The sequence below is a fragment of the Bidens hawaiensis genome, unplaced genomic scaffold (assembly GCF_021521415.1).
Source record: "Bidens hawaiensis isolate Kalapana, Puna unplaced genomic scaffold, B.hawaiensis_p1.1 tig00025236_1, whole genome shotgun sequence".
Lineage (NCBI taxonomy): Eukaryota > Viridiplantae > Streptophyta > Magnoliopsida > Asterales > Asteraceae > Bidens > Bidens hawaiensis.
In genome coordinates, this window is record NW_027494028.1 from 59,840 (window position 1) to 85,025 (window position 25,186).

General features: G+C 34.4%; 2 protein-coding genes across 2 annotated transcripts; one reads left to right on the forward strand and one right to left on the reverse strand.

Annotated features, from left to right (window-relative positions):
- Window positions 1–660: 660 nt before the first annotated feature.
- Window positions 661–9,417, forward strand: LOC143571234 (THO complex subunit 5A). The gene is made up of 8 exons (XM_077056720.1): window positions 661–890; window positions 1,468–1,758; window positions 2,386–2,722; window positions 3,707–4,047; window positions 7,001–7,263; window positions 7,827–8,427; window positions 8,511–8,645; window positions 9,063–9,417. Exons 1-8 carry the CDS (start codon window positions 678–680, stop codon window positions 9,324–9,326), a joined length of 2,445 nt encoding a protein of 814 aa, XP_076912835.1. The 5' UTR covers window positions 661–677; the 3' UTR covers window positions 9,327–9,417.
- A 1,762-nt stretch (window positions 9,418–11,179) lies between these two features.
- Window positions 11,180–13,284, reverse strand: LOC143571226 (ABSCISIC ACID-INSENSITIVE 5-like protein 5; the record flags this gene model as incomplete). Its single annotated transcript, XM_077056713.1, has 4 exons — window positions 11,180–11,270; window positions 12,145–12,174; window positions 12,258–12,326; window positions 12,394–13,284. Coding segments are annotated over 4 exons (1,065 nt in total), but the record flags the coding sequence as incomplete, so codon positions are not given.
- Between the last annotated feature and the right edge of the window lie 11,902 nt (window positions 13,285–25,186).

The following is a 25,186-nucleotide window of genomic DNA, read 5'->3' on the forward strand; positions in this document are numbered from 1 at the left end:
AACAACATAAATAAATTAAATAACTTATTCCATTTCTAAAAGGTTAACCAAACATACTATAGAATAGTTATAATTTATAATCCAAATTCGACTCTCTTGTTCATTTTCTTCCCATCGTCCAGTGTTGTAAAATTGCTAGTCGCTAGTCGGGCGGTGAGATGGAGACTGGCGATTAATCAGGATTAATCGGATCGAACTTTAATGTATAATTTTAAGTTTTATATATGCGCCCGCACATTTTTATATTCAATTTTCAGTTTTATGCATACACAAACACATTTTGCCCGAATGGCTAGAATCTCGTTGCAAACTGCTGAGTTTTGCCAGAATCACGCCGGAAACCATTGATTTTTGCCGGAATAGCGCGCGTAAACCGTTGATTTTCGCCGGAAACCGCCGATTTTTGGCGGATTTGACCATTGGCTGATTAGCCCAAAATTAATCGGTGAAGTGAGGACTAGCGATTAATGCGAAATTAATCGACGCGTAGTCAGGATTTTGCAACATTACCGTCTATCATTCCATTACCCCATTCAACAATTGAAGCTAGAATTGCAAAAGAGAGCTTCACTAATCCCAATTGAGCCCAAAAGCTAAGAAGCCCAACAAAAACTTACCGGGCCCAATCTGTAAGAACTCTAAAACGGCCGAACAAGTGGCGGAGGAGAATACCAATAATGGACTTGAATATGGCGGAACCCGGCGAGATTCTACCAGATCGGAAAATAGACACGTCAGCGTACGATTTGCTTCAAACGACTCGAACATCCGTGGAGGATATAGTCGCACAGATGCTTTCCATTAAGAACGAAGGCGGCGCCGATAGTATTAAGTCACAGCTACCTGAGCTCGTTACTCAGATGCTCATCAATTTTGTTCATCTTCGTAAGGTACCGTAATTGTTTAATGCTTCTAAATCGGAGTTTAGTGATTGTTGAGAGTGCATATTTGAATTGATGCGTCTGCTGTTGATGTAGTTATGCTTTTGAGCGGTTAGGGTTCACTTTGAAGAAGTTGTTATTATAATGACCTAATTTTTTTAACTGTAGTGTTTACATTGGAGTTATGGAAGTAAAACAGTCATTATTATTTAAAATGACCTAATTTCGTTAAGTGGATTGGCTGCAAACAAACCAAACGTTCGGTGTACTGTTTAGTAGGTGTTCATGGACCATTCGCATGTCTTATAAAAGGTTAACAAACTAACATGAATAAGACCTTTTTTGGTTTGGTTCGTTTACATCCCTAAGCATATGTATCTTAATCTTCAAGGTTTCTATTGAAGTTAAGGAAGTAAAACAATAATTATCATTAAATTGACGTAATCTCGTTAAATTTATGGTTTACATGAACATATGCTTCTTAAACTTATTAGTTTTTGTTGAATTAAGGAAGTGAAACAAAACTTACATGAACATTGTTAAATAACTTGTTTAATTTACTTCATTTTATTGTGTTTTCTTGCAGGCAAATCGATCCATATTGCTTGAAGAAGATCTTGTAAAATCTGAAACAGAACATGCAAAAGCACCCGTAGACTTCACAACACTGCAACTCCATAATCTTATGTATGAGAAAAACCATTATGTTAAAGCAATTAAGGCTTGCAAAGACTTTAAATCAAAGTATCCAGACATTGAACTTGTTCCTGAAGAAGAATTTTTTAAAGATGCACCGGAAGAAATTAAAAATTCGGTTCTGTCGAATGACAGTGCCCATAATCTGATGCTTAAAAGGCTCAACTTTGAACTGTTTCAGGTATATATATTGAATAATAAGCACGGTACAATAGTTGATATTCTGTTAATTAGGCATGTAAACAAACTGAACGAATATGAACATGGCAATGTGGCATGTTTGGGTCTGTTCGCTTAACTTTAGCCGCTAACCGAACAAATGAACGGTAACAATTAAACGAACGTGGTTATTTCTTCATATCTGTTCGTTAACAATATAAAGAAACTGTACACGAACGTAAACAAATGACATAACTGAACATAGATGAACAAACATAACTGAGCCAAAAACAGTTTAAGTAATGTGAAGAACAATGTGTTGGTCCTAAAAAGTTGTTAAAACTAAACCAAGTTGTAATGGGCAACTTTTTTTAAATGAATGTGTTAACGAATTTAAAACTACAAACGTAAATAAACGTAAACGAATGAACATAAATGGGTTTAAATGAACGAACGAGACATGTTCATGCTCGTTCATTTAGCTTAATGAACAAACTTTTTTGTTCATGTTTAACGAACTCCCCACCGAATGGTTCACAAACTATTAATTGAACGTTCAGTCGTTTAAAGGACCAGCCATATCCTGTTAATGTTTAGCTGCCATTCAAAGTTTTCATTGCTGTTATTTATTATTATTATTATTTTTTAGCGAAAAGAATTGGCAAAACTTCACGAGAAACTGGAAGAACAAAAGAAAGTCCTTCAGGACACAATCGCAAACCGAAAAAAGTTTCTTTCAAGTCTCCCTTCACACCTTAAATCCTTAAAGAAAGCATCTTTGCCAGTACAAAACCAACTGGGGATTCTTCACACTAAGAAACTGAAACAACATCAATCAGCAGAGCTGCTTCCACCTCCTCTTTTTGTAATTTACTCACAAATGTTGGCTCATAAAGAAGCTTTTGGTGAAAGTATTGATCTTGAGATTGTTGGAAGCTTGAAAGATGCTCATACATTTGCCAGACAACAAGCTAATAAGGATAATGGTAACGTTTACAACAATCGTGTCTTTGTTTATATATACATGGCTTCAAAACCGAACCAAAAACTGAAATTTCGGTTTTTGAGTTATTGAAATTCATCCGGTTTTGAGTTTAGTTTTTTGGGCCAAAATCTTTTAGATATTTAATAATTAAATAACAACACATTTTCATTTTCATTAATTATTAAAAAAAAACATTACAGTAATTATCATTAAAATATTTAAACCTACTTGAAATTTAGTATGAAAGATGAGAAGTGTGAGTGATTTAAAGGATTTGTGAAATGCAGCGTGTATTTATACCATTTTTTTAACTTTAAAATCCAACGGTATTACAGTTCGTAACTTGTAACGGTAACATTTCTCCAACCCACTCCGAGTTCTCGTACCCACTACCCTATCTCGATTGGGCTACTCGCCACACCCGAGCCGGTGTGCTAGCTCTACCCGGGCTACTTGCCTGGTGGCGAGTTGAACATCCGGGTACCCATACACTTATTAATTTCTTATACGTAGTATAAAATTGAAATTGAAGAAATCATAGATTCGGTTTGGTTTTTCTGTTTTGCCGTTCGGTTTGTTTTTTTCTGGGTTTCGTTATTTATTAATTTCTTATAAATAACTTAGAATAAAAAAATTAAAAATGAAAATCAAATTTGGTTTGTTTCCGCCTTTTCCGTCTTTAGTTACATGCAAAATTGAAAACGAACTGAAACTTTTGTTTTATGCAAACATAAAACTAAACTGGTTGTTTTCATTTGCTTTCTGTTATTTTGGTTCCGGTTTTTTTGGTTGTCCTTTAGGCTTGAACTTTCGGGTCAGAAAATTCTGCATGGTTTAATTATTTTGGGCCTAAATCTCTTTGTTAATTAATATTTAATTCATTATTGTACAGTTAGGCTCAGTGTTTTGGTTTCATACACACCCCTAAGTTTTACATTTGCATTATTTTACAATAAAATAATAATGATTCATTTTGATGCTACAGGCATATCAACTGCTAATACAGAGAACTCCAAGGTGGACGATGATGTGGCAGATGAGGAAGACGATGGCCAAAGGAGGAGGAAGCGTCCAAAAAAAGTCCAACTCAAAGAATGTGTTGACACGTCAAGAATATACCAAACACACCCGCTTAAACTCATTCTTCAAATACATGATGACGAGACCTCTGATCCTAAATCTACAAAGCTTATTGCATTGAAGTTTGAGTATTTGTTGAAGTTGAATGTTGTTTGTGTTGGAATTGAAGGATCTAATGAGGGCCCCGAGAGTAATATTTTATGCAATCTTTTTCCAAATGACCCAGGTCTCGAGCTTCCTCATCAGGTTAGTTATTTTCTAGTTTTTACACATTATGTTGGCTGTTTTGACCCGTTTACTTTTGAATGGGTTGATTTGTGTTATGTATTGTTTTAAAACTAGTAGAATAAAACAACTACCTAAAATGGAAACAGAGCAAAGGTTTACAGAGTCTATTTCAGTGAATAAAGTCATCTAAATCAATGTTAACAAAACCTGACCGGACATCGAATCAGACGCCTTAGTGGTCACAGGTCGGACCGGATTTAAGAAGCAGTTGTCAGTATAATTATTTTTAGAAAAATATAATAAGTAATACATAAAATGTTTTAATATATGGATTAAAAGTTTTACATATAATTATATGCTAAAAAAATACAAATCTAGGACATCAATAACTGAATTTAAAGAAAAGAAAGGATATTTAATCATCTAAACCATAAGCATATACGAATATAACCAATACCAACTTAGTGTAGCTGGTAACTAATTGAAAGGATAAACTTGAGGTCTCAAGTTCGATACATATATGTAGACTTCAAAATTATATTTTTCAACCCAATTACAGAACTCAGCTACTTAACTTATTTTCTCTCTATATTCTGCTGTCCAACATCGCCCCACCAGACAACTCTACACCCTTATCTGCTCTTATAAATATAGATCTTTATAAACATCCAAGTCCGGTTCAAACAAACCATCGTGTTCTGGTTCAAACCGTTTGAACAATGACTGCCCAGTTTAACAGGAAACGGTTCAAAAGGGGTAAACCGGGCCAGTAGTTCTGGCGGTTCCTGGTTGAACCAGTCCAACTGGGGGGGTTTGGTCTGGTTTTAATAGCATTTATCTAAATCACTTGATTCGAAGTATTAGATTGTTATTAAACTATTATAATATTGTTATTGCATGTAGCTGACTAATTAGTCTTAGAAAGAAACTAAAATGTCTAGGAAGAGATGTTGAGCACCTCTTCAAAAGCTCGAGCCAGCTCTTGGCTTGCCCAATCAGCTCGGTTACCAGTAGAGGTTTTTAAATTTTTTATATTATATATATATATATATATATATACCTATTCTAATAAAGTAAAATAATTGTGGACACTTGTCATCTTTTGGTTAATTCTCTCAATTTTTTCCCTCCAAAACTATGTATGTAATAGATCAATAATTATTCACTTTCCTTTTATACTCTATTTATATTATATCTATATATTTTTATAAATATAAATATTAACATATTATTTTACTGTATATTTCAAAATACTTGGGTGAATTTCAAAAATCAACAACAAATCATGTTTCTCAAAGATTGAGAAGAATATAATTTCAAATGTTATCATTCACATATTGTAATATGTATATTAAAAACAAAACTCAAATATGCTTTCATTTTACAAAGTAATTTTTTAATCATTAAATTATATATATATGCTTAAAAGTTGATCATTTTTTTAAAAATCAATCCATTAATCTATTATTATTATTAATAATATTGTAAATTGTCATATAAATTTATAAATTATAAATATATGCTTTAAATCTATCCATTTATTTTTTCGGTTAATTTAGTAAACTATATATATGTTAAAATGTAAGGATATTATATACGAATCACTTTCAGACATAACAAAGTTTATCATACTTAATTTCGTAGTTTTTTTTATCAACGATTGTTTTGGGTTTTTTGTGGAACTTTAATTTGAATTTACGGGTCAAAAGTAGGTAAATAGATTGTTTGGTACAACTTAACTACATTTAGGTCAAAATTTGTTACGGTTCAAAAATGTAACATTTGAGTATTTTTAAATGTTTGAGAATGCAAATAGATTTATCGTCAAATTTGTTATGGGCTCAAAGTGTTGACTTGAAAATGTCAAAAGGATGAAAGTTAGAATTTCAAACATGATTCGGGTTTCAAATTTATTTTTAAGGGCATTTTTCGAAATAATCAAAAGGTTCGAGATTTGGCAAATTGACTATTTTTCCCTCGAATATTAAAATTTAAGAAAAGATGATGCACACTTTCGACATGCCATCCCCATGCCTATCAATGCTTCTAACTTTTATCAAATTTGAAATATTTATGTAAGCATTAACTTTTCCTTCAATGATGATCAGAACATTATATGGGAAGGATGTCATTCAAAACTATGCTCAAATGAAACAAAATATTCACAAAATTGAATGGGTTAACATGTTTTTTATGTTGTCATTATGACAAAGTCGAGAAGCCCTTTGAAACTTATCAAAATCTTTTTCATGGTGTAGCTTAGATAAACATAGTTTTTGAATTACATCTGTTGTTACAATTTAATGTTCTCATTTATTTTGATGGGTGGTAAATTGATATATATATCAATAAAGGTAATGCTCCTTTTGTATTTAGGCTGAGTGGTTAGAACTACTATCTTATGAGAAGTCTTATTTCTGAAATTGGTTCATAACCAAAATTCTTTCAATTATACATATATGGCACTAAGAATTAAATTTTCAATAGAAAGAAGCATTCTCGGGTACGTTTTTATGTACACATAGTATAGATACAAACATAGATGTAATACATTTTTTCGTTTATGCTATGTAATTATTTGCTTTACTTGTAATTTTATAATTTGAATTATTCCGTATGTGACACGAGATCTAAAACTAGTATATATATATATATATATATTAAAACTTGACCTATATTTGGGTTAAACTTATATATACTAAAGTTTTTGCTTTATCTTTAAATAAGCCAAACTAGAATTTTCATTAGTAAGAGATTTTTTAATATTTTTTCATCTTTTATTCAAAAATGTTATACGGCTTTTAAGTATGTGTGTTATATACATAATTCTGAGCTTTAATGGTCTTGAAGATGACTTGTTTTGGTATTAATCCATTTGGTCCGATCGTTTTCCACTTCTAGTAAATTTTTATGATAAGATTATTACGTACTTTTGACTCAATTCAACTTTTTTTATCTTAATATTACGCAGTCAGCAAAGCTTTGGACTGGTTATGGCCCAATATTTGATGAAAAAAGATCTTCACGTCCATATAAATGGGCCCAACATTTAGCGGGAATTGACTTTTTACCGGAAGTTTCACCTCTACTTACATCAGGCACAGAATTTACAAACAATGAAACAACAAAACAAACTGCTATTGTTTCTGGGCTATCGCTATATCGCCAACAAAACCGGGTCCAGACAGTTGTTCAAAGGATTCGGGCCAGGAAGAAGGCCCAGATGGCCCTTGCGTGAGTCTCTACTCACTACAACACTGTATGCTTGAGTTTAATGGGCCTTAGTCAAACGGTCATGAAGACCGAGCCAAACGGATATCACATTGTAGTCAAGTGAACAAGACATTTTATCGATCGGTTGTTATTTAGTTGGAGCCTTTTGAAATTAATGAGGATTTCATGCTTTCATTTCCTAGTGTTGATTGGGTTTATTATTTGGGTAACTCGGGTCAGGTTATTCACTTATTCGGGATTTTTGTGTATGATATTGTATCCGATAACCGATCCTTATAACAATCGGGTTCATTGGGTTTGGGTTGTTTGTTATCGGGTTAGTCAGGTTAGGTGGTTCGGATCTGGACATATTTGTTAATCGGGTGTTTAGTGTTAATAGTATACGGATACCCGACCCTAAAAATATAGGTTTTTGGGTAACTGGTTTATCGGGTGGGGTGATTGGGTACGTGTGAAATCGACAGGCCTACTTTCATTGGATGTTACATTTGCATTACGTGGAATTACTTTTCAACTAAGTTAACATGTATTGAAAATTTTGAAAATCTTTGGTTCACTTACAGGGAACAGATTGACTCCCTAACAAAGTTAAAATGGCCTAGTTTGACTTGTCAAGCCGTCCCGTGGTTTTCACACACTCGTCAATGCAGCTTACAGAGTTGGACAATTATACCCTTGCACAAGCCCACAGCACCAATCGAAGAACAAAATCAAACCCAACAAGAAGTCAACACGGTTGGTGGGCCCGGTCCCGGGCCTGATACTTCTAAACCCGAGACAGAAAACATAACTGAAGATGGTGAGCTTCCGTCTCTAAATCCAACCACTGTCATTGGTAAAGAAATTACGATAACGCCCTTGAAGGTATCTGGAACCGAGCATTCGAAACGTCTAGCTCTTATTACTAAATCAGTTGGTTCTCCAATGAGCAAGGGTAAATCTCCAAGTTCTAGAAGGCTTGATGATGAGTTTGATTTGATGATGTCAGTGTCTGATAGTGAGGTAGATGAGCCACAACAAACTGAGCCCGAGACTGTACTAACAGAGACCGGGGGCATAAAGGTAATTGACAACTCGTGGATAGCATGTGGGGTCCGGGACTACTGTCTTATTTTAACGAGAAACCTTAACAACAGTGACGGACTTTTGAAATTAAAAGCCAAGGTATAGTCAGTTTGCTAAGTTGTTAGTTTGGCATGTTAAACTTGTAATTATTTTATATTTATTTTTTTCATAATTTATTACAGATCATGGTCAGCATGGAGTATCCACTCAGGCCGCCACTTTTTACCTTGAATCTTTTTAGAGCCACTAATATGGAAACTGAATCAGAGGCTGAGGTTAATGAGTGGTTTAATGAACTCCGGGCCATGGAAGCTGAGGTAAGAAAGTTAGATTTTTTGGATAATTTGTGTATATAGTAAAGGGGAATAAATCTCGTTTTTCTAATGGCCAAAATAATGGGCTGGTGGTTGATTGGCTAACAGCAGGCCAACCCTCAAAACACTTCTTTTTAATCTCTTTCATGTTTTGAGTTCTCAATTAAAAACCTTACAGAAACAGTATTAGTTTATATCTTTTTATAATAAAAGCAACTTAGGGCGATTTGTGCATTTGGATACACTTTAGATCACTTACAACGTGTTTGATCCGTTTCTTTCTCAATTAAATCCTTTTACGTAATTGCATAACCCCTTTAAAGTTTAAACATAATAACCTAAATAACCTGTTTAGAGATAAATGAGTCAAAATGGTCACCCGTTGAATAATCTTGTAATCTAACCATTTTCCTCTTTAAGGTGAATATTCATGTAATGAAAACAATACCTTGGGAGGAAGAGAACTTTGTATTGGGTCATCAAATATGTTGCCTTGCAATGCTGTTCGACTTTTACGTGAACGGAGATTCATCTACCGATAAGGGAAACAACACATGTGTGGTTGATGTCGGTTTGTGCAAGCCTGTTAATGGCGGGGTTGCATCCAGAACTTTTCGGGGCCGGGATCATAGGAATATGCTCTCATGGAAGGACAATGGCTGCACTTCTGGCTATCCTAGCTAAGGTCAAATGGTCAACACCACCATTACAGGTACTATTATAGAATTTTGTAACTGTTACTGTATTTGGTTGTACAAGTGAATGTTGTCTCTATTGATACACGGGTTGGTTTGAACTGATTTTTTTTTAATTCACTTTGGATTTTTTTTAAATACGTATGATAGGCATGCTAAATATCGCTGCTGAAAATAGGTTATCAGTAGGGATGGAAAATCTGAAACATACAGGATGGGCAACGGGACATGTATCTGAGTATGATATTGGTTATAGGAATTTTCTTGGGTTTGAGACAGGTATGGGATTAACCGACAGTTATTTGAAATTTTGAATTTGTTTATCGGAGCGTGTTGATATGTTATATTATATTATGACTCAACAACCAATGCGCCCAAAATGAAGTTATGGCGCATGAGAGGGGGTATTCTTATGACCAATATCTCTTCAGTGAATTACGCAGAACGATGTGTGACTCGTCTAATGCGTCACATGTATCGATGTGCTCTTTGATGTTCTAGAAAGAAACATGAATAATGTGAATGATGATGTATACACCACTCTTCTCTCAGCGTAACCTTATGTTTTATCAAAGTGGACACATCTGTCTATAACCACTAGTTTTTGTTGCTTGAACTCGACCCGCACTAATATGCACGTGTTCGCTACAACCTCATAACTAGTTTGTACGGTTTCGTTGTATCTGACGGTTAAAAGTGGTTGGTCATCATAATAAATAATAACAAAAGGATGTGGAAACTATTCAACGGATATGTTCTACAAGATGGGAAAAGTGATCCATTCATTATTAGGTGCAACTTTTAGACATGACAGAAAATAACTTGAATTTTTCATATTTGACTTCATTTTACATGAGCCAGGGTAATTTTTAGGTGAAACCAAAAAACATATTCAGGTTATGTTCGGGTCCATCTGACAAATTCATAAGTTGGGACCATTCAACCCAAGTATCTTTGTAAATATCTTCTAAATTTTGTTTTTACTTTAGTCTATAAGGTACTTTTTGTCATAGAGTAAAAGATAACAAAAGAAATGATACATCATGTTATTTAACATTAAGTATTTTTTTATTTACATTTGTATTTTTATTGTAAATTGAATGCTTTATAGTATTATTATGCAAAATACAATACAATTTTAGGTTGAAAGGGTCTCAAGTCTCAACCCATGAGAACTTGTGTGTGGTCGAATGCATATTTGGCACGACTATCAGGTTTGTGATACGTGCTGAACACACGAATTATGCATGTCCAGTTCATGTAGCCGTGCTTAATTGATCATTTCTATTTGCAATTGAGTACATGTTTTCTTTTTAAGTAGTGCATGTAGTCGGTTAGTTGCATTAGGTCTTCTTGCATATTCACGTTCATCTGTTCTGTTTGTAAGCCTATTGTTTGTTTGATATGGAGAGAAAATTAAAAAGAAAAATGTCTAGTTCCGTATCTTATTTCTTTGGAGTCCAATCCGCTCAAAGGGACATATCTTGGGAGACCGCTGATCTCGAATCCGGTTACTATCAGTTTGTTTGGTGTCAAGTTCGACTCGTTAACCCATAAACACAAATCATTTAATACCCTTAAATACAAATCATACATTTTCACACACAATAGGTTAGTTAGCAATGGGTGCAAACCCGCTTTGTCCTAGCCTTGTTTCCTCTACATCTACTTCATGTGACATTGAAGATTATCTGACTTATAACTTCACCTTACATAATTATATGACTCCACATCCTTAAATCCTAAACCATTAAACCCTAAAACCTTAAAAAATATGTACCGACCAATACATGAAAAATCCCATTTTAAGCCTATGAAACCTTTACTCCTTTAGGACATTGGTGCTTGCGTGCCACCTTCACCATTGACCAGATTGTGTTCTCCTCAAATATCGTCTTTTTGCACCGGGCTGTGTGCTCATCATTTCCATAACCTGTTATTCGACCAAATAATCATAATAATGCAACTTTTATAAGGGTCTGTTTGGTATAGGACAATGGAATGAATAAAGGAATGGAATAAACGTGGTAATGAAATGGACAAAGTAATGAAATGGATCATTAGATTCCATTGTCATGTTTGGTTATTATGTAGAAATGAAATGATTCTTCACTTCATAAAATAATAGTTATATTATAATATACAAATCAATAATGATATTAATAATAATAATAATAATAATATACTATAATAATAATTATAATATAATATTGACAATATAACAATAATCATAAAAACGTTGAATCATGCATACGCATTGTGAAATATTAACTCACCACATTTAAATATAATAATAATTCTAATATAATAATAGTTATATTATAATATACAAATCAATAATGGTATTAATAATAATAATATACTATAATAATTATTATAATATAATATTGACAATTATTGTTATTATTATTATTATTGGGTATTTCTATTCCTTGAAGGAATGAAAAAAAAGCATTCATTCTTAAATGATTGAAAATCCTATAATTGGAAGGAGTTTCATTTCTTAAGGAATAACTCATTCCATTACCACATGACAACCAAACATGTTTTAATTCATTCAATTGGAATAATTCATTTCATTCCATCCTCCATTCTTTCATACCAAACACTACATAATTATATGTAGCATATTATTTGCTTTAAAAGTATTCGAAAAACTCAACAAGAAAATGCTTTTTGAGTCCTATACAACTTTCCTTGTCAAGTACATCAGTACATGTTTTAACTCGAGCCTGTTTTAACCTGGTATCCATCTGTCTTACCCACCCCTTTAAAAAGTTCCATTATATCAAAAGAATTTGAAATACCTGATTCTGTTGTGTTTCTATCATCTCAGCCTGTAGGATATAAACAATTTTATTAAAAATGATTTACTTCTATTATAAATCGTTTATTTTATTAAATTAATTGATTTTTTTACCTTTCTTTTCAATTCTTGATTCTCTACTTTTAGTTTTGCTACTTCAGCTTCCAATTCCATAGTGTAAGCCTACAACCACACACTTCACATTAAAACAACAAAAAACCAGAAAACCGTAACAAAAACCTACACGAACCTGTTTACGAGCGCGCGATCGAGCAGCCGATTCTCGGTTCTTTATCATCCGTCTCTGTCTCCGTTCAACGACTTTGTCAACCGCCCCACTTTTTCTACCCCTCACAATCCCACTAAACTCATAAGGCGAAGGTGAAACCGAGGACGTATCACCATTATTCTTCCCGATATCGTCCGATGAAACCGCTGGCGACCCCACCGTAACCCCGCCAGGCACGGCCAACCCCATATTCATGGGAAAAAGTTGTTGACTTTTTGGTTGACTTTGTGTTGACCTAACTCCATTGTCATTCAATGGCATGTTATTATTGGACTGAAATCCATTTGTGGGTGCATGTAGTCCGTTTGTTCTACCGACACCCTGAAGTCCAACCGGACTAAATACAGGGTTGTTTTGAAAATTTGGTAAATTACAAAACAACCCTGTATCATTTGGTTTACTAACCAACTCTGGCTCTTCCCTTACGACCCCGGCTTTGAACAAAAACTGCTCCAGTGTCATCTCGCCTAACGTTTGTTGTCGTTGCGGCAAATTTGGTTGACCAAACCCGCTAAACTCTTTCGATATATCTTTCCAAACTTGATCAACTGTTTTTTGACTTAAAGTTCTTGGCAAAGTTAAAGATCCTTGTCTTTGTATGATCCCACCACCACCACCGTTGTCACCGCCACCACCGTTAGCGACAATATTGTTTACACTTGTTTGATTTTCTTCAGCATTCCAAATACTTTTTAACAATTCATCCATATTCATGGATCCAAAATCTTTACCAATGCTGCCCATGGTGTTTTGCAACTCATCAAAAGTCAACGAGTATATTGATCCTTGTCTTGCTAAGTGGAAGCTTCCCGGCGGTCTATTGACCTCTACCGCCGGCTGATTACCGAAGTTTTAAAGTTCATAATCCTTATTTAATCAACCTAATCTCACTTAAACAAAAACAAAAACAAAAACAACATCAGATCAATAAACTGTAATTAATCATAATCACATAATAAAAAACCTTAATATATCGAATTACAATTAAAACACGTTTACAATAAATAGTTGTCACAACCCCTTTTCAATAGCAACATCGATGCTACTAAAAACAAAAGATGAGTAAACTTACGTGAAATTGATAAGGAATGATGAGATGAGATGAGTTGAGTTGAGTGGTGGAGGTGATGAATGTGAGTGTGAGTGCCTAATAAAGAATGTTGGTGTGGGTGGGTTTTGGGTCAGCAGCTTTTTTCTTTATGGAGCCGACAATTGGTCCGTGTGTTTCACTTTCTAGTTTTAGAAGGTATGGGGCTATTGTCTTTAATCTTTATTATTTTAATATATTTCAAAATCGTCATCTACTAATTAATAAATTATTATTATCATTATTGTTTAGAATATTATCATGAAATAGTGTCTAATTTATATGGTACCCTTAATTATGACTGCAAGAGTAAACATGAAGAAAGTAAACAATGACTGATTAAAAATGTGAGGTTAAAATTCCATAGAACAAAGGTTGCAATAGTTCTAATTTTTTTAGCAATATAGTTTTATCAACTAAGATGGTGTATATTTTAGTGGTGTCAAAGTGTATAAGAACGGTGTTTATCTATCATGATAGGTATAAAACTTAAAAGTAAGATTACAGAGTGCGTGTTAGTTGTTAAAAAAAGTAGTTTATTAAATGGAAAGACAGAAAGTTATCTAAGAATAAATAGAGCAAACATGTTTAACTCTTTAGTTTCATAACTAATTCTAAATATTAATATTTGAGAAAGTATATTTGATATTAAACATTATTTGAAATAAACAATAATATTTTTATAAATAGTATACATATGTAAAGATTCATGATCCTAAAATTTGAGGTTAGAACTTCTCATAAATATAAATGAAAATGTTTAACTAGAAAGATGTGTGATATTATTATTTCTAAATTAAAGTTACCTCTTTAGAAAATATCTTTACTTTTTTGTTATATTTTGAAAATTATATATTTCGTTTTATTATAACGTACATAATCAATATATGAGCTTCTATCATATGAACTTTACTTTAAGAAAAGGAGTAACCACTTTCATTTTCATTGTTATTACTAACATATTTTTACAAATTTCGTGTTTTAATATATTTGATATCAGAAAATCCGCATTTTAACTTGTATAATATTTTTATTATACAAAGATGCTACTTCTTTTTAATTAAACACACATTAATTTAAGCTATAAATAAAGTTGAATATAGCAACATGATAAATATAATGATAATGTTGGGCATTATGTGTGGGGCCAAAACAGAGTACACGTGGACCACCAACGAGAAGGTAGGAAACTGATGGGAGAAGTAACCTACCACTGTTTGATGTCTAGAATGATCTTAGCCACCCACGTGTCCGTGCTTATTTTATTAGTATCCGTCAAAACTGTATAGTAAGATATTGACCGGTATTTAAATTACATGCTGTTCAAAAGGGTACGATCCTACATTTTATCTAATATCCTATATGTACTGTTTACCCTTTTAGGAAGAAATGTGGACTCGAGACCCTACCCTCTAAACAATAAAAAGGTCGGGTATAAATAAGGGTTTCAAGGGTCCAACTCTTTACCCTTTAAAGCAGTAATCGCAGCTCCTTTTCTGCACTTAGTAGTTGCATATCTCATATATGATTTTAATATATGAATCCTAGAACAACTATATTTTCATTTAATAACATAGTAAACTCTAACTTTGAAAGTTTATCAACCATTTGAACCGATGCAAATAATATTCACATTTACAAATTACATGTAGAGAACAATTCCGTGATTTTCATATATATATATATGTTTCCAATCAGTAGTATGGCCTTTTATTTTTCTTAGTAGTTATGAAATTTATGATGAATCATATATATTCTCCTACATTTCAGATTAATCGTAAATCTGATGTATATCTATTTAGAAACTACTAAACGGGTCAAGGGTAAGAAAAAAGGGTCGGACCCTTGAAACCCTTTTACCCTTTAAGGTGAAATTTAAATACCATTTACCCGACCTATATTATATATTCGGGTCTAATTAAGGGTTTTACAAGTCGGGTAAAAGGGTTTCAAGGGTCTGACCCCTTATCTTGCTCACCCCTAACACCACCAAGGTTCACACTACAACAAATAAATTAGGGTGTATATAAACACCAACCGTATGGTGTGTGAATAAAGCTATACGGTTCGTATAGGGTCTATACAAGTCGTATAGACCAAACTTATTGACATGCGTACATAGATGACAGTGTGATATCTTTTTGCAATCTATACGAGCCGTATAAACCCTATACGAGTCGTATAGATATTCTAGCTCGTATAAACCCTATACGAGCTGTATAGACCATATATGAGCCGGCTGACCTATACGAACCGTATAGGGTCTATACGACTCATATAGACAACATGTCAGCCTGTATTTTGACCAGATATAATTGTTTTATGTCTATACGAGCCGTATAGATGGTATACGACCCGTACAACCCAGGTATCAGCTTTTTCTTGCTCGAACCATGTAAGATTTGTGTGTTGCTTTGTAAGATAATACCAAAAGTTTTTATATCAATTATATTGCAAAAGCTTAGATAACTCATATGAGTGTCAACCAAAATGGATTGCATGACCACATCTAAAGAGTCGTTACCCAAAAACGCCCATGTTGTTCGTAGGTTATAATGAATGAAGCAAAATATTTACTTTTAAATTACGTGTCTTTATTTTGTAACCAACTCGGTTGTTATTTTTAATATTATGTAATCTTAATTAAAAAAAAAAACTATACGAGTCTCTATACGAGTCGTATAGTTCTATACGGCTCGTATAGGGGCTATACGATACAAATAAATAAAAAATTGACACTCCCTGACTCGAAAATGACTTGACTCTACGCCTATACGAGTCGTGTAGACCCTATACGACTCGTATAGGCTCTCCTGGTGTTTGAATAACCTCCCTGGTGTATGTATAACCCTAGCCGTAAATTAACCATCTTTCAAAGTAAGGACCTTCAATTCTTCCATGTAATATTCGTCATTTTCGATCTATTCCAAACCCATAAAAACTCTTAAGACTTTTATATTTCCAAAGTGTTGCATAATTGCACCGGTTTAACGGTTTTCACTAAAAATCATATCGTCTCGAACCTTCCACATACACCAAATCGTTGTAACAAAAATAGCATGAAAAACTTTCGCTTTCTGATTAAGGATTCAAGTATATTTATTACATCTCCAATATGTTCCGAATTCCAAAGATAAAGAAAGAAGGTACCTTACACCATTGGACGAACAATTGCCATGATGCTTGGGCGAAAGGGGCATGACACCATCATGTGTTCCGCTGAGTTCATGCTTTTAAAACGTCAATTTTTTATGAGTTAAATACTTTTTAAAAATTGTAGTTTGCTCATATTCTTTTCAATTCGAAAGAAAATTTTAATCCTTTTGCCTGTCACTTTATTGTAATCGTTTTGAGTTTAATGAGAAATAGCATGCGAATAAGTTAGTTTTGCTTTTTTTTTTATAATTTTCTTTTGGTAACTTAATACAATTAGTTTTTTTACATGATGATAGTTATGTAATTTTAATTCTCTTTTTATTTAATATCAGCAATAGTTTATTTTTACTATATAACTGTATTCTATTTTTATTATTTACAACAAAGCCTTAAACCTTACTATATATATTTAATAAAAGTTAAAATACAAAGGGAGACAACAATGATAACTGTGAGAAGAATTGTGACAAAAAAATAAATAAAAAAAACCCTCAAAAAAGTATTCAAAAAAATAATAAAAAAGTCATAACTTAAAATATAAATAAAAAACGAAAAATTTAAAAAACTAAAATGTTTTCGCCGTCATTCATGTTCCAAAAAAATGATGAAAAGAAACAATTGCGAGAAAAAGTACACAATGATGAAAATTAACTAAAAACACAATTATAAATAAAAAAAAAACACGATAGATAGCAAAATATAACACAATTTCGAACAAAATATAACACAATGTTGAGTAAAATAACACAATATAAAAAATAAATACATAAATACACAATGCCAAGGAAAAAAGAAACAATCAATGACGAAAATAAACACAAAACACAATGATCTTTTTTCTTCAATATTGTGTTTTTATGTTTTTTTAGAACGAGGAAGACGGTGGAAATATTTTTGTTTTTTATTTTTTTCGTTTCTCTATTAAATTTTGAGTTATGATTTTTTATTATTTTTAAGGGTTTTTATTTACTGTAAATCCTTCTCATTTTTCTCATTTTTGTCCTCACTTATTGAAGAAACACAAGTCTGAACTGGATAGTCCGGACCTACATCTACCCCAGATGTGAGTCTACTGAATAATGACGAGGTCAGATCCTAGCTAATTGCCTGCAAAATAGAACACCGTGAGCCTCTTCACGGCAAGGACATGGTGGGGGGGGGGGGGTCTTCCCATAACCATTCTCCGGCTTGAGAATAAGTACAAGTACTGATCGGAATAATCGATACAAATACAAGTAATTGCGTAAGGCGTGTGGGAGTGAATGAATACCTGAAGGAGATGATCTTGGTATTTATAGCCGAAGGTGGGGGAAGGTGATTGGTGGAGTTGTCACTATCAAGATATTCCTCTTTCACCTGAATGGACGCGTGTCGAACCTTTACAGGATGTAACAGTCTGGATCCGTGTAACACCGTGAAAATACCCGATCTAATTTTGGACTAAAAATGGAAATTTTGAGTTTTAAGACTCATTGCGCTACACGATGGTCTATGGTATTAGCACCATCGCGCTACGCGATGAAGCATCACACAGTTCAAGAAATGGGGGGCGCCGCGCTACGCGACGACCAAACCCAATAGTCTCATCGCGCTACGCGATGACCAGGTTAAGTAACCTGGGACATGTGGCCAACCACATGTCAACACGTGGCATCTCCTGGTGAACTGCGGCATCGCGCTACGCGATGACCCTGGGAGAAAGATCATTGCGTTACGCGATGCCCTGCAAAACTCAAGTATAAAAGGGCAGCTACGGGTTCAGCCTCCTTCATCCCATTTTCACACTCATCTTCACATAGTTAACCTAGAAGTACGTGCTGGAGTGTTCCGAGGTTCTGAGGGTCCGATTCCGTGAAGAAACGAGGTGATAAGACGCCACAAACGAGCTGCTGCGCTGTTAAATGAAGCACAAGCTGAATCGCTGCTGATTCTCTTAGATCTTAACTTCCGATTAGCCGACTAAGGTAGGATTATGGTTAAGTTACTATATTATATAGTTATTAGAACCTAGTTAAGGATATAGTCGTTAAACTGTAAATGTTTTCCAAAATAAAGTTTTACGAAGCAAAGACGTTACTTCCACGTGAAGTAATGCTATCAAAACTATATTTTGACGGGCACGTAGTAACTGGAAGGGGGATATCATAAGTAGACTCTTCTTGCCTAAGGTAAGTAATTCGTACACATCATATGTAAATACAAGTATTTTCATGGAGAAGTTTGCCAAGGTGATATCCTTTATTAGGCCAAAGCGTGCTATTCCAAACATCATATGTAAATACAAGTATTTTCATAAAACGACTATAACTATACTAAGGTTTGGTCAGACCTAAGAGTCTGCTGATCAAACCTCGAGTCTGCTGATCAGACCTCGAGTCTGGTGAATTGAAACAGGCTTAAAGTCTGTTGAATAATACCAACTAGGTACTTATGCATACCTATTATGAATATAGGTTGATATCATACTGAAGCTAAGGATTCTGATATTACCAACTGATAATACAAGGTGAACACGTTAACCTTTTACTATCTGAACTGATTTTACTAGGCAGCTCAGATCAAATACACATGTGTCTGGATCCAAACGTAACTGATAATTGGCATACAAAACCAAGACAGTCATAACCAGTTCTCCAACAGGGTTACATAGCCTAGGGGAAGATTGTCTCCGAACAGGTACTCGGGGAACCTTTCAATTGTGTGTATAGGGCAGTGGTACAAATCCCGGGAATGGACAGGCATTCCTGCTGAGTTTGTGAACAGAAAACTATGTTTGTATTTAATGAATGTTATAAATGTTTTATCAAGTCAACGTTTCACCAGCATATAGCTGATGTGTTTTTCCCACCCATGCAGGTAACTAGATGATAATAGACGGTATACAAGGATTTGAGTCATTAAAAGATCGTTCAGGATGGCTCAATTTTAATATTTATAAATCCTTGTAATATTAATATCACTGTTTTGCAAAACTGAAACTCCGGTATTTAATTCCCGAGTAATTTTGATAATGTAAATTAATATTTTAAATATTTTAAGACGTCCGTTAAAATGAACCCGCTACTTTGATATATTTACCAAACTAGATACCAACCCGGGACGTCACACCCAGGCCCTGAACCGGGGTGTGACAAGTTGGTATCAGAGCCATCGGTTTCAGCGAATTAGGTATTAACATAATTAGTACCTAAGCTTTAACCATTTATCTGATAAGTAGGGATAAGCTATGATTGGTAGTCTACCTATCCCTAAGTCTATATATGTGCAGATGTCGTACACAGATTATTACGGACAAAAAAGAAGGGTTGCAAGACGATCAAACCCTGCACCCTCGTCTGAGCCGTCCGAAAATTCTAGTACAAATTTTGGTCCCAAATGACCAACTGTATCGGTGAATCCGTGTTGATACATGTTTTGTACGTCTTGGTCTTTATGAGTTTATTAATGTAATTATCTTATAATGTAGGGGATTTAATGTAAATAGCTCATTCGCCTAATTCTAATGCACATTCGTTACTCTGTAGCGAATGTGTCCCATTCGTATTAAATGTAAGCTCATTCGTTAACTTAGATTAACGAATGAGATAACGAATGAGGGCTATACGCTATGGTTTAATGTATTAACGAATGAGTGTGTTCATTCGTTAAGTTTTAATGTAACGAATGACACATTCGTTAAGTATTAACTTAACGAATGTGGTCCCCCCTATAAATACCCTGTAAGATATTCATTAATGTAACAGTACACACACATAACGTAATCTAGCCTAATCGTATACCGTATCAACGAATAACTCGATGTCATCCTAAGATCTAGTTCCTAACCGGCTCAATCAAGTGGTATCAGAGCCATTCGATCTGATATTCGATGTTATTCGTTGTCTAATTGTATTGATTCATTGTCATTGAGTCAATTAGAGTATGAATTGAGGTCAATTGAATTCGTTTAAGTTTCGGATAAACAGAGTATAACTGGTAACTGTAATTGAACTGATATAGAAGTAATTGAGAGTGTTGTTAAGGTAATTTGGAATGAGAAATGGAGGTTTGAGTTTGAATTGAGTTTTAATTGAGTTCTGATTGAAGTGAATTAAATGTTACGGACTAGTGTTCGACGAAATGGTTAATTGAAAGTATTAGTGGTTGTTTGTGATTGCGGACTAGTGCGATAAGGTTCGGATTTGGTTTCCGAGCAGGTTGAGGTAGTTTTTGTGAAATTCAGACAAGTTTGGTCTAAGTTTTGGATTTTTGAATGTTTGAAGATATGAGTTTTGATTCTTTAATGGTTGAATACTGATTCGTTATCTTTATAACTGCTCATTCATTCAAACCTACTCGTTAACTTCAACTGATCTTTCGTTAAACCTTACATTCGTGTTCATATTCGCTTAAATCACATTAGTTCCTCTCAATCACCATTCGTTAACCATTCATTCGCCAATACACATTCGTTAACCACATTCTCTATACATTCACCATTCGCCCATTCGCTAAACCTCACATTTGCTAAATACATTCGCTATCCGCATTCGTTATTCACAATCGTTAAAATTCACATTCGCTTGAATCCTTAACGAATATCTCACATTCGTTACTGTTTCTTACTTGTTATATCTCACATTCATTATTGTTCTGATTCGTTTGAACAGTAACCATAACCTTTAAGTTTTGACAAGTTTGGTCCCTTAACTTCTTAAACTTGTTATCTCATGGCTTCTTAGAATGCTTTGTACTATGCATTAGCATCCCAGAATGCTTTAATGCAACAAATGCTGACCATGGACAACGAGATTGGTAGTTATAACAAGTGTCCAAAACTCTTGAAGCTGTCAGAGTTTGCTCGGTGGGAACCAAGATTTCGTGGTCATTTGGGATCAGTGCATCCAAGCAGTGTACGATTTCTCGATGATGTTTATGCAGCACCACTGGATGGTAGTGACACGATGGGCTGGACTCCAAAGGAACATAAGCACTATGAAGCAAAGGAAATTAAAGACTTTGAGAGTGAGACAATAGCCTACTCAACTCTCACAATGGCTTTACCCGAGCAAATCTTTCACCAATATAGCACGATCAAGGCTTGTGCATCACTGTTTGCAACTCGGAAGACTAGAAGTTTGGGAAACACGCTGGAAAGCAAAAAGACTCTTGTAAAATTTCAGTTTCGAAATTTACGTTGCTGAAAAGGGAGACCCTTGAAGAGATGATTAATCGTTTTAGTCATCTTGTTATGGAAATGGCAAGTGTGAATCTTTAGCCGACAGAGACAGACAAAATTGATACACTGAAGAATGCATTGCCACCCTCGTATTCTACTTTCCTTTTGGTGTTGAAAGAGAACGCTTACTTTCGTAACACCGAGCTCACTACCATGAAATTTATTAACAAGATAGAGGAAAGAGAATTTGATTTGAAGTGCCAGAACTCTTTGAAGGATAATCAAAACCAGAATCCTTCTCTTTATGGTGGTGCAATTCTTGCAAACAACTCTTCAAGCTCTGTCCCAATCACAGCTTTCTTCACTCAAGCACAAGAAGAGTCAGCTAATGTAAATGGTTCACCTAATGTATGCTTCATGGAAACTGGTGCCAATACTGGTTCAAATGCAAATGCTTCAAGTTCGTTGGATAAAGTAAATCTGCAAGAAGCTGAACAACAATTTGCGTTTGTGTGTGCGTTCATGACTTCATATGAACAACTTGTTGGAAGCAAGATTGCAACAAGTGAGTTAACTGATGAAGACTATGACCAAATTAATCTTGATGACCTTGAACTGATGGATCTCAAGTGGAACATGGCAATGGTTGTGAGAAAGGTGAAGAGATTCATGTAGAGGATAGGAAAAGATCTTCCCACTCTTAACAAGCGGGTTGGTTTTGACAAACTGAAGGTTAAGTGTTATAATTGCAGGGATTTTGGCCATTTTGCCAAAGAGTGTGATAAACCTAGAAAAGAGTATTCAAGTCCACACAGTTCTGAGAGACATTCGGGAAAGAATTCTTCAGGAAGTGATCAAAGTAAGAAAAGTTCGTCAGATGGTGAGCAGAACAAGTCTCCAACCACTCAAGCTCTCGTGGAAAATCAAGGTGTAGATTGGTCTCAAAGGCTATTGGGAAATCAAGCTAACCTTGCTGTTGTTTAACCTGTTGAAAACTTTGAAGACGCAAGTGGAGACAATCTGACTGAAGAAAGTGACACCTCATATTCGAAAACTGACTCTGATCAGAGTTTGTCTGTACAAACCGAATCAGAACAGTCAGTACCTGATCAAGCTAAATCTTATGCCTGCATGGCTAAGATTGAAGAGGTATGTCTTAAACCTCAAACTAATGTATCTGAATCTTCAGCTGTTGTGACAGAGTGTGCTGAATGTGTTGTACTCAAAGCCAAACTTGACCAGCCCTACACAGAACGCTTCTCTCACAAAAGAACATTTCATGATCAATAAATGTTATCGACAGAAATCCAAATTATTGGAACAATCGACTTTAAAAATAATAAAACTGTCGAAAAGCAATCATGATCTCAAAGCTGAAATTCAATGTAAGATTATTGTTGTTGATCAACATTTCAAGGAGATTCTCCGACTCCGAACCTGCATTTCAAACCTAGAAAATGAATTTTTGGAACTTAAAAACAAAATTGGAAAATTTCGAAATTCCTCGTTTATTTTAAATGAGATTATTAAAGTTAATAATTATCACAAGAAAAATGGGAAAGCGGGTTCAGGGTACGTCGAGATTCCTCCTCCTTTTAAATGAGATTTACAGTAGTATTCCGGTGGTTGATCAAAACATAACTACAGAAATGCCTACTGTTGAATAAGAAATTGTTGAACAAAACAAAACAACTCAAGAACCAATTCATATTCAAAGTAAATCTGTGTTTACCAAAAATGAATTGGATGGTTCTATAGAGGAGTTGTCTGAAACAGATGTGATTGTCAAAAACAAGAACATACTTGCTGAAAATCACATTCTGTGTGAACCTGAGGAGTTTGAATAAGCAGTATATGGTTCAAAGCCCTCAGGTGATTCAGTGAAGCATCCTAAAGTAATTCCTAAAGCGAAGAGGTCAGAAAAACCTACGGTGACTGATGAGGAGTTGATGAAGTTCATCAATCCTCAATCTGATTCTTCAAATGGGAAAGTTTTTAAATTAAAAGGGTTATTCGAAGTCTTTTTGGATAAGGAAGTTCCTTTGAACCTTCTAAAACACGAAATGATTGAAAGTGTCTTTCAGGATGACACTTCAAAGGTTACCGAACTTGAATAGAAATTCTATCAATCCAAATCAACTAATGTTCAAGCAAAACCTAACAATAATGTTTTTAAACCCATTAAATTCGTAAAATCGTCAAGTTTGGAGAATTCCTCAAATTCCACAAATCTTGAATTCTATAAGACTAAAAAGGGTTTAAAACATGAAGTTCCAAAGCCAGTAACTTGTGATAAACCCAAGGTTGATACTCATCAATATTTGCGTACAAACAAGACTAGTACTTCACCGTTAAAATCTTTAGACTCTCGTTTATGTTTCAAATGTGATGAACCTGGTCATATCTCAAAGAAATGTAAAGCAAAGGTTGAAGATATCAAACATTCATCAACTCGAAAGATTGAAATGAATCATAACTTGAACGAAAATCAAGTTGATGAATATGTTATAATGTATTCAAATGTTAATCCGAAGAAAGTCGTTCGGGTTGAAACTTTTAATGTATCAAACAAATTTGTTGATCGTACTCAACCAATTTGTAAAAACACTGATTCGGGAAAAATACGTGATGGTTACTTAAAGAAGAAAACCAAGAAATCCATCACCTATTCGCAAGTACCGAATGCAAGCGTTAAGTTAAATGTATCTCCTAAAGTATCAAAAAGAGAGCCTAAGACTGAGGCTTGGGGTGCCTTTTTGAACTAATCATCTTACGTTTCTGTGTAGAGTTCATCCAGGCTTGTATCAGGTCACAAGTGGATACTGGACAATGGATGCTCTCGGCATATCACTGGAAATCTTAATCTTCTGAATAATGTCAAAGAGATTCAAGGGGGTTATGTGGCGTTTGCTGGGAATAACGGTGGGATGATTACTAAGGAATGAGAGGTTTCAAACGGGAAAGTGGTGTTTGAAAAGGTTAATTATTGTGAAAAAGTGGATTATAATCTGTTGAGTGTGTCACAGATTTGTGATTAGAAGTATACCACTATTTTCACAGACAAGGAGTGTGTTATCCTTCAACCAGGATACACAATTCCGGAAGATATGGTTGTCATGCGATCACCTCGATCGAATGATATATATACTCGACATGGGTGTTAATGTAAATGTTTCGCCTTCAACAACGTGTTTTGTCTCCAAAGCCACGGAGAAAGACTCGATACTTTGGCATCGACGTATGGGGCACATCCATGTTCGCAAAATGAATCATTTAGTTTCAAATGATTTGGTGGATGGTGTAACTCTCAAGAACTTCAAGCTGAATGATCATTGCGTCGCTTGCAAAAAGGG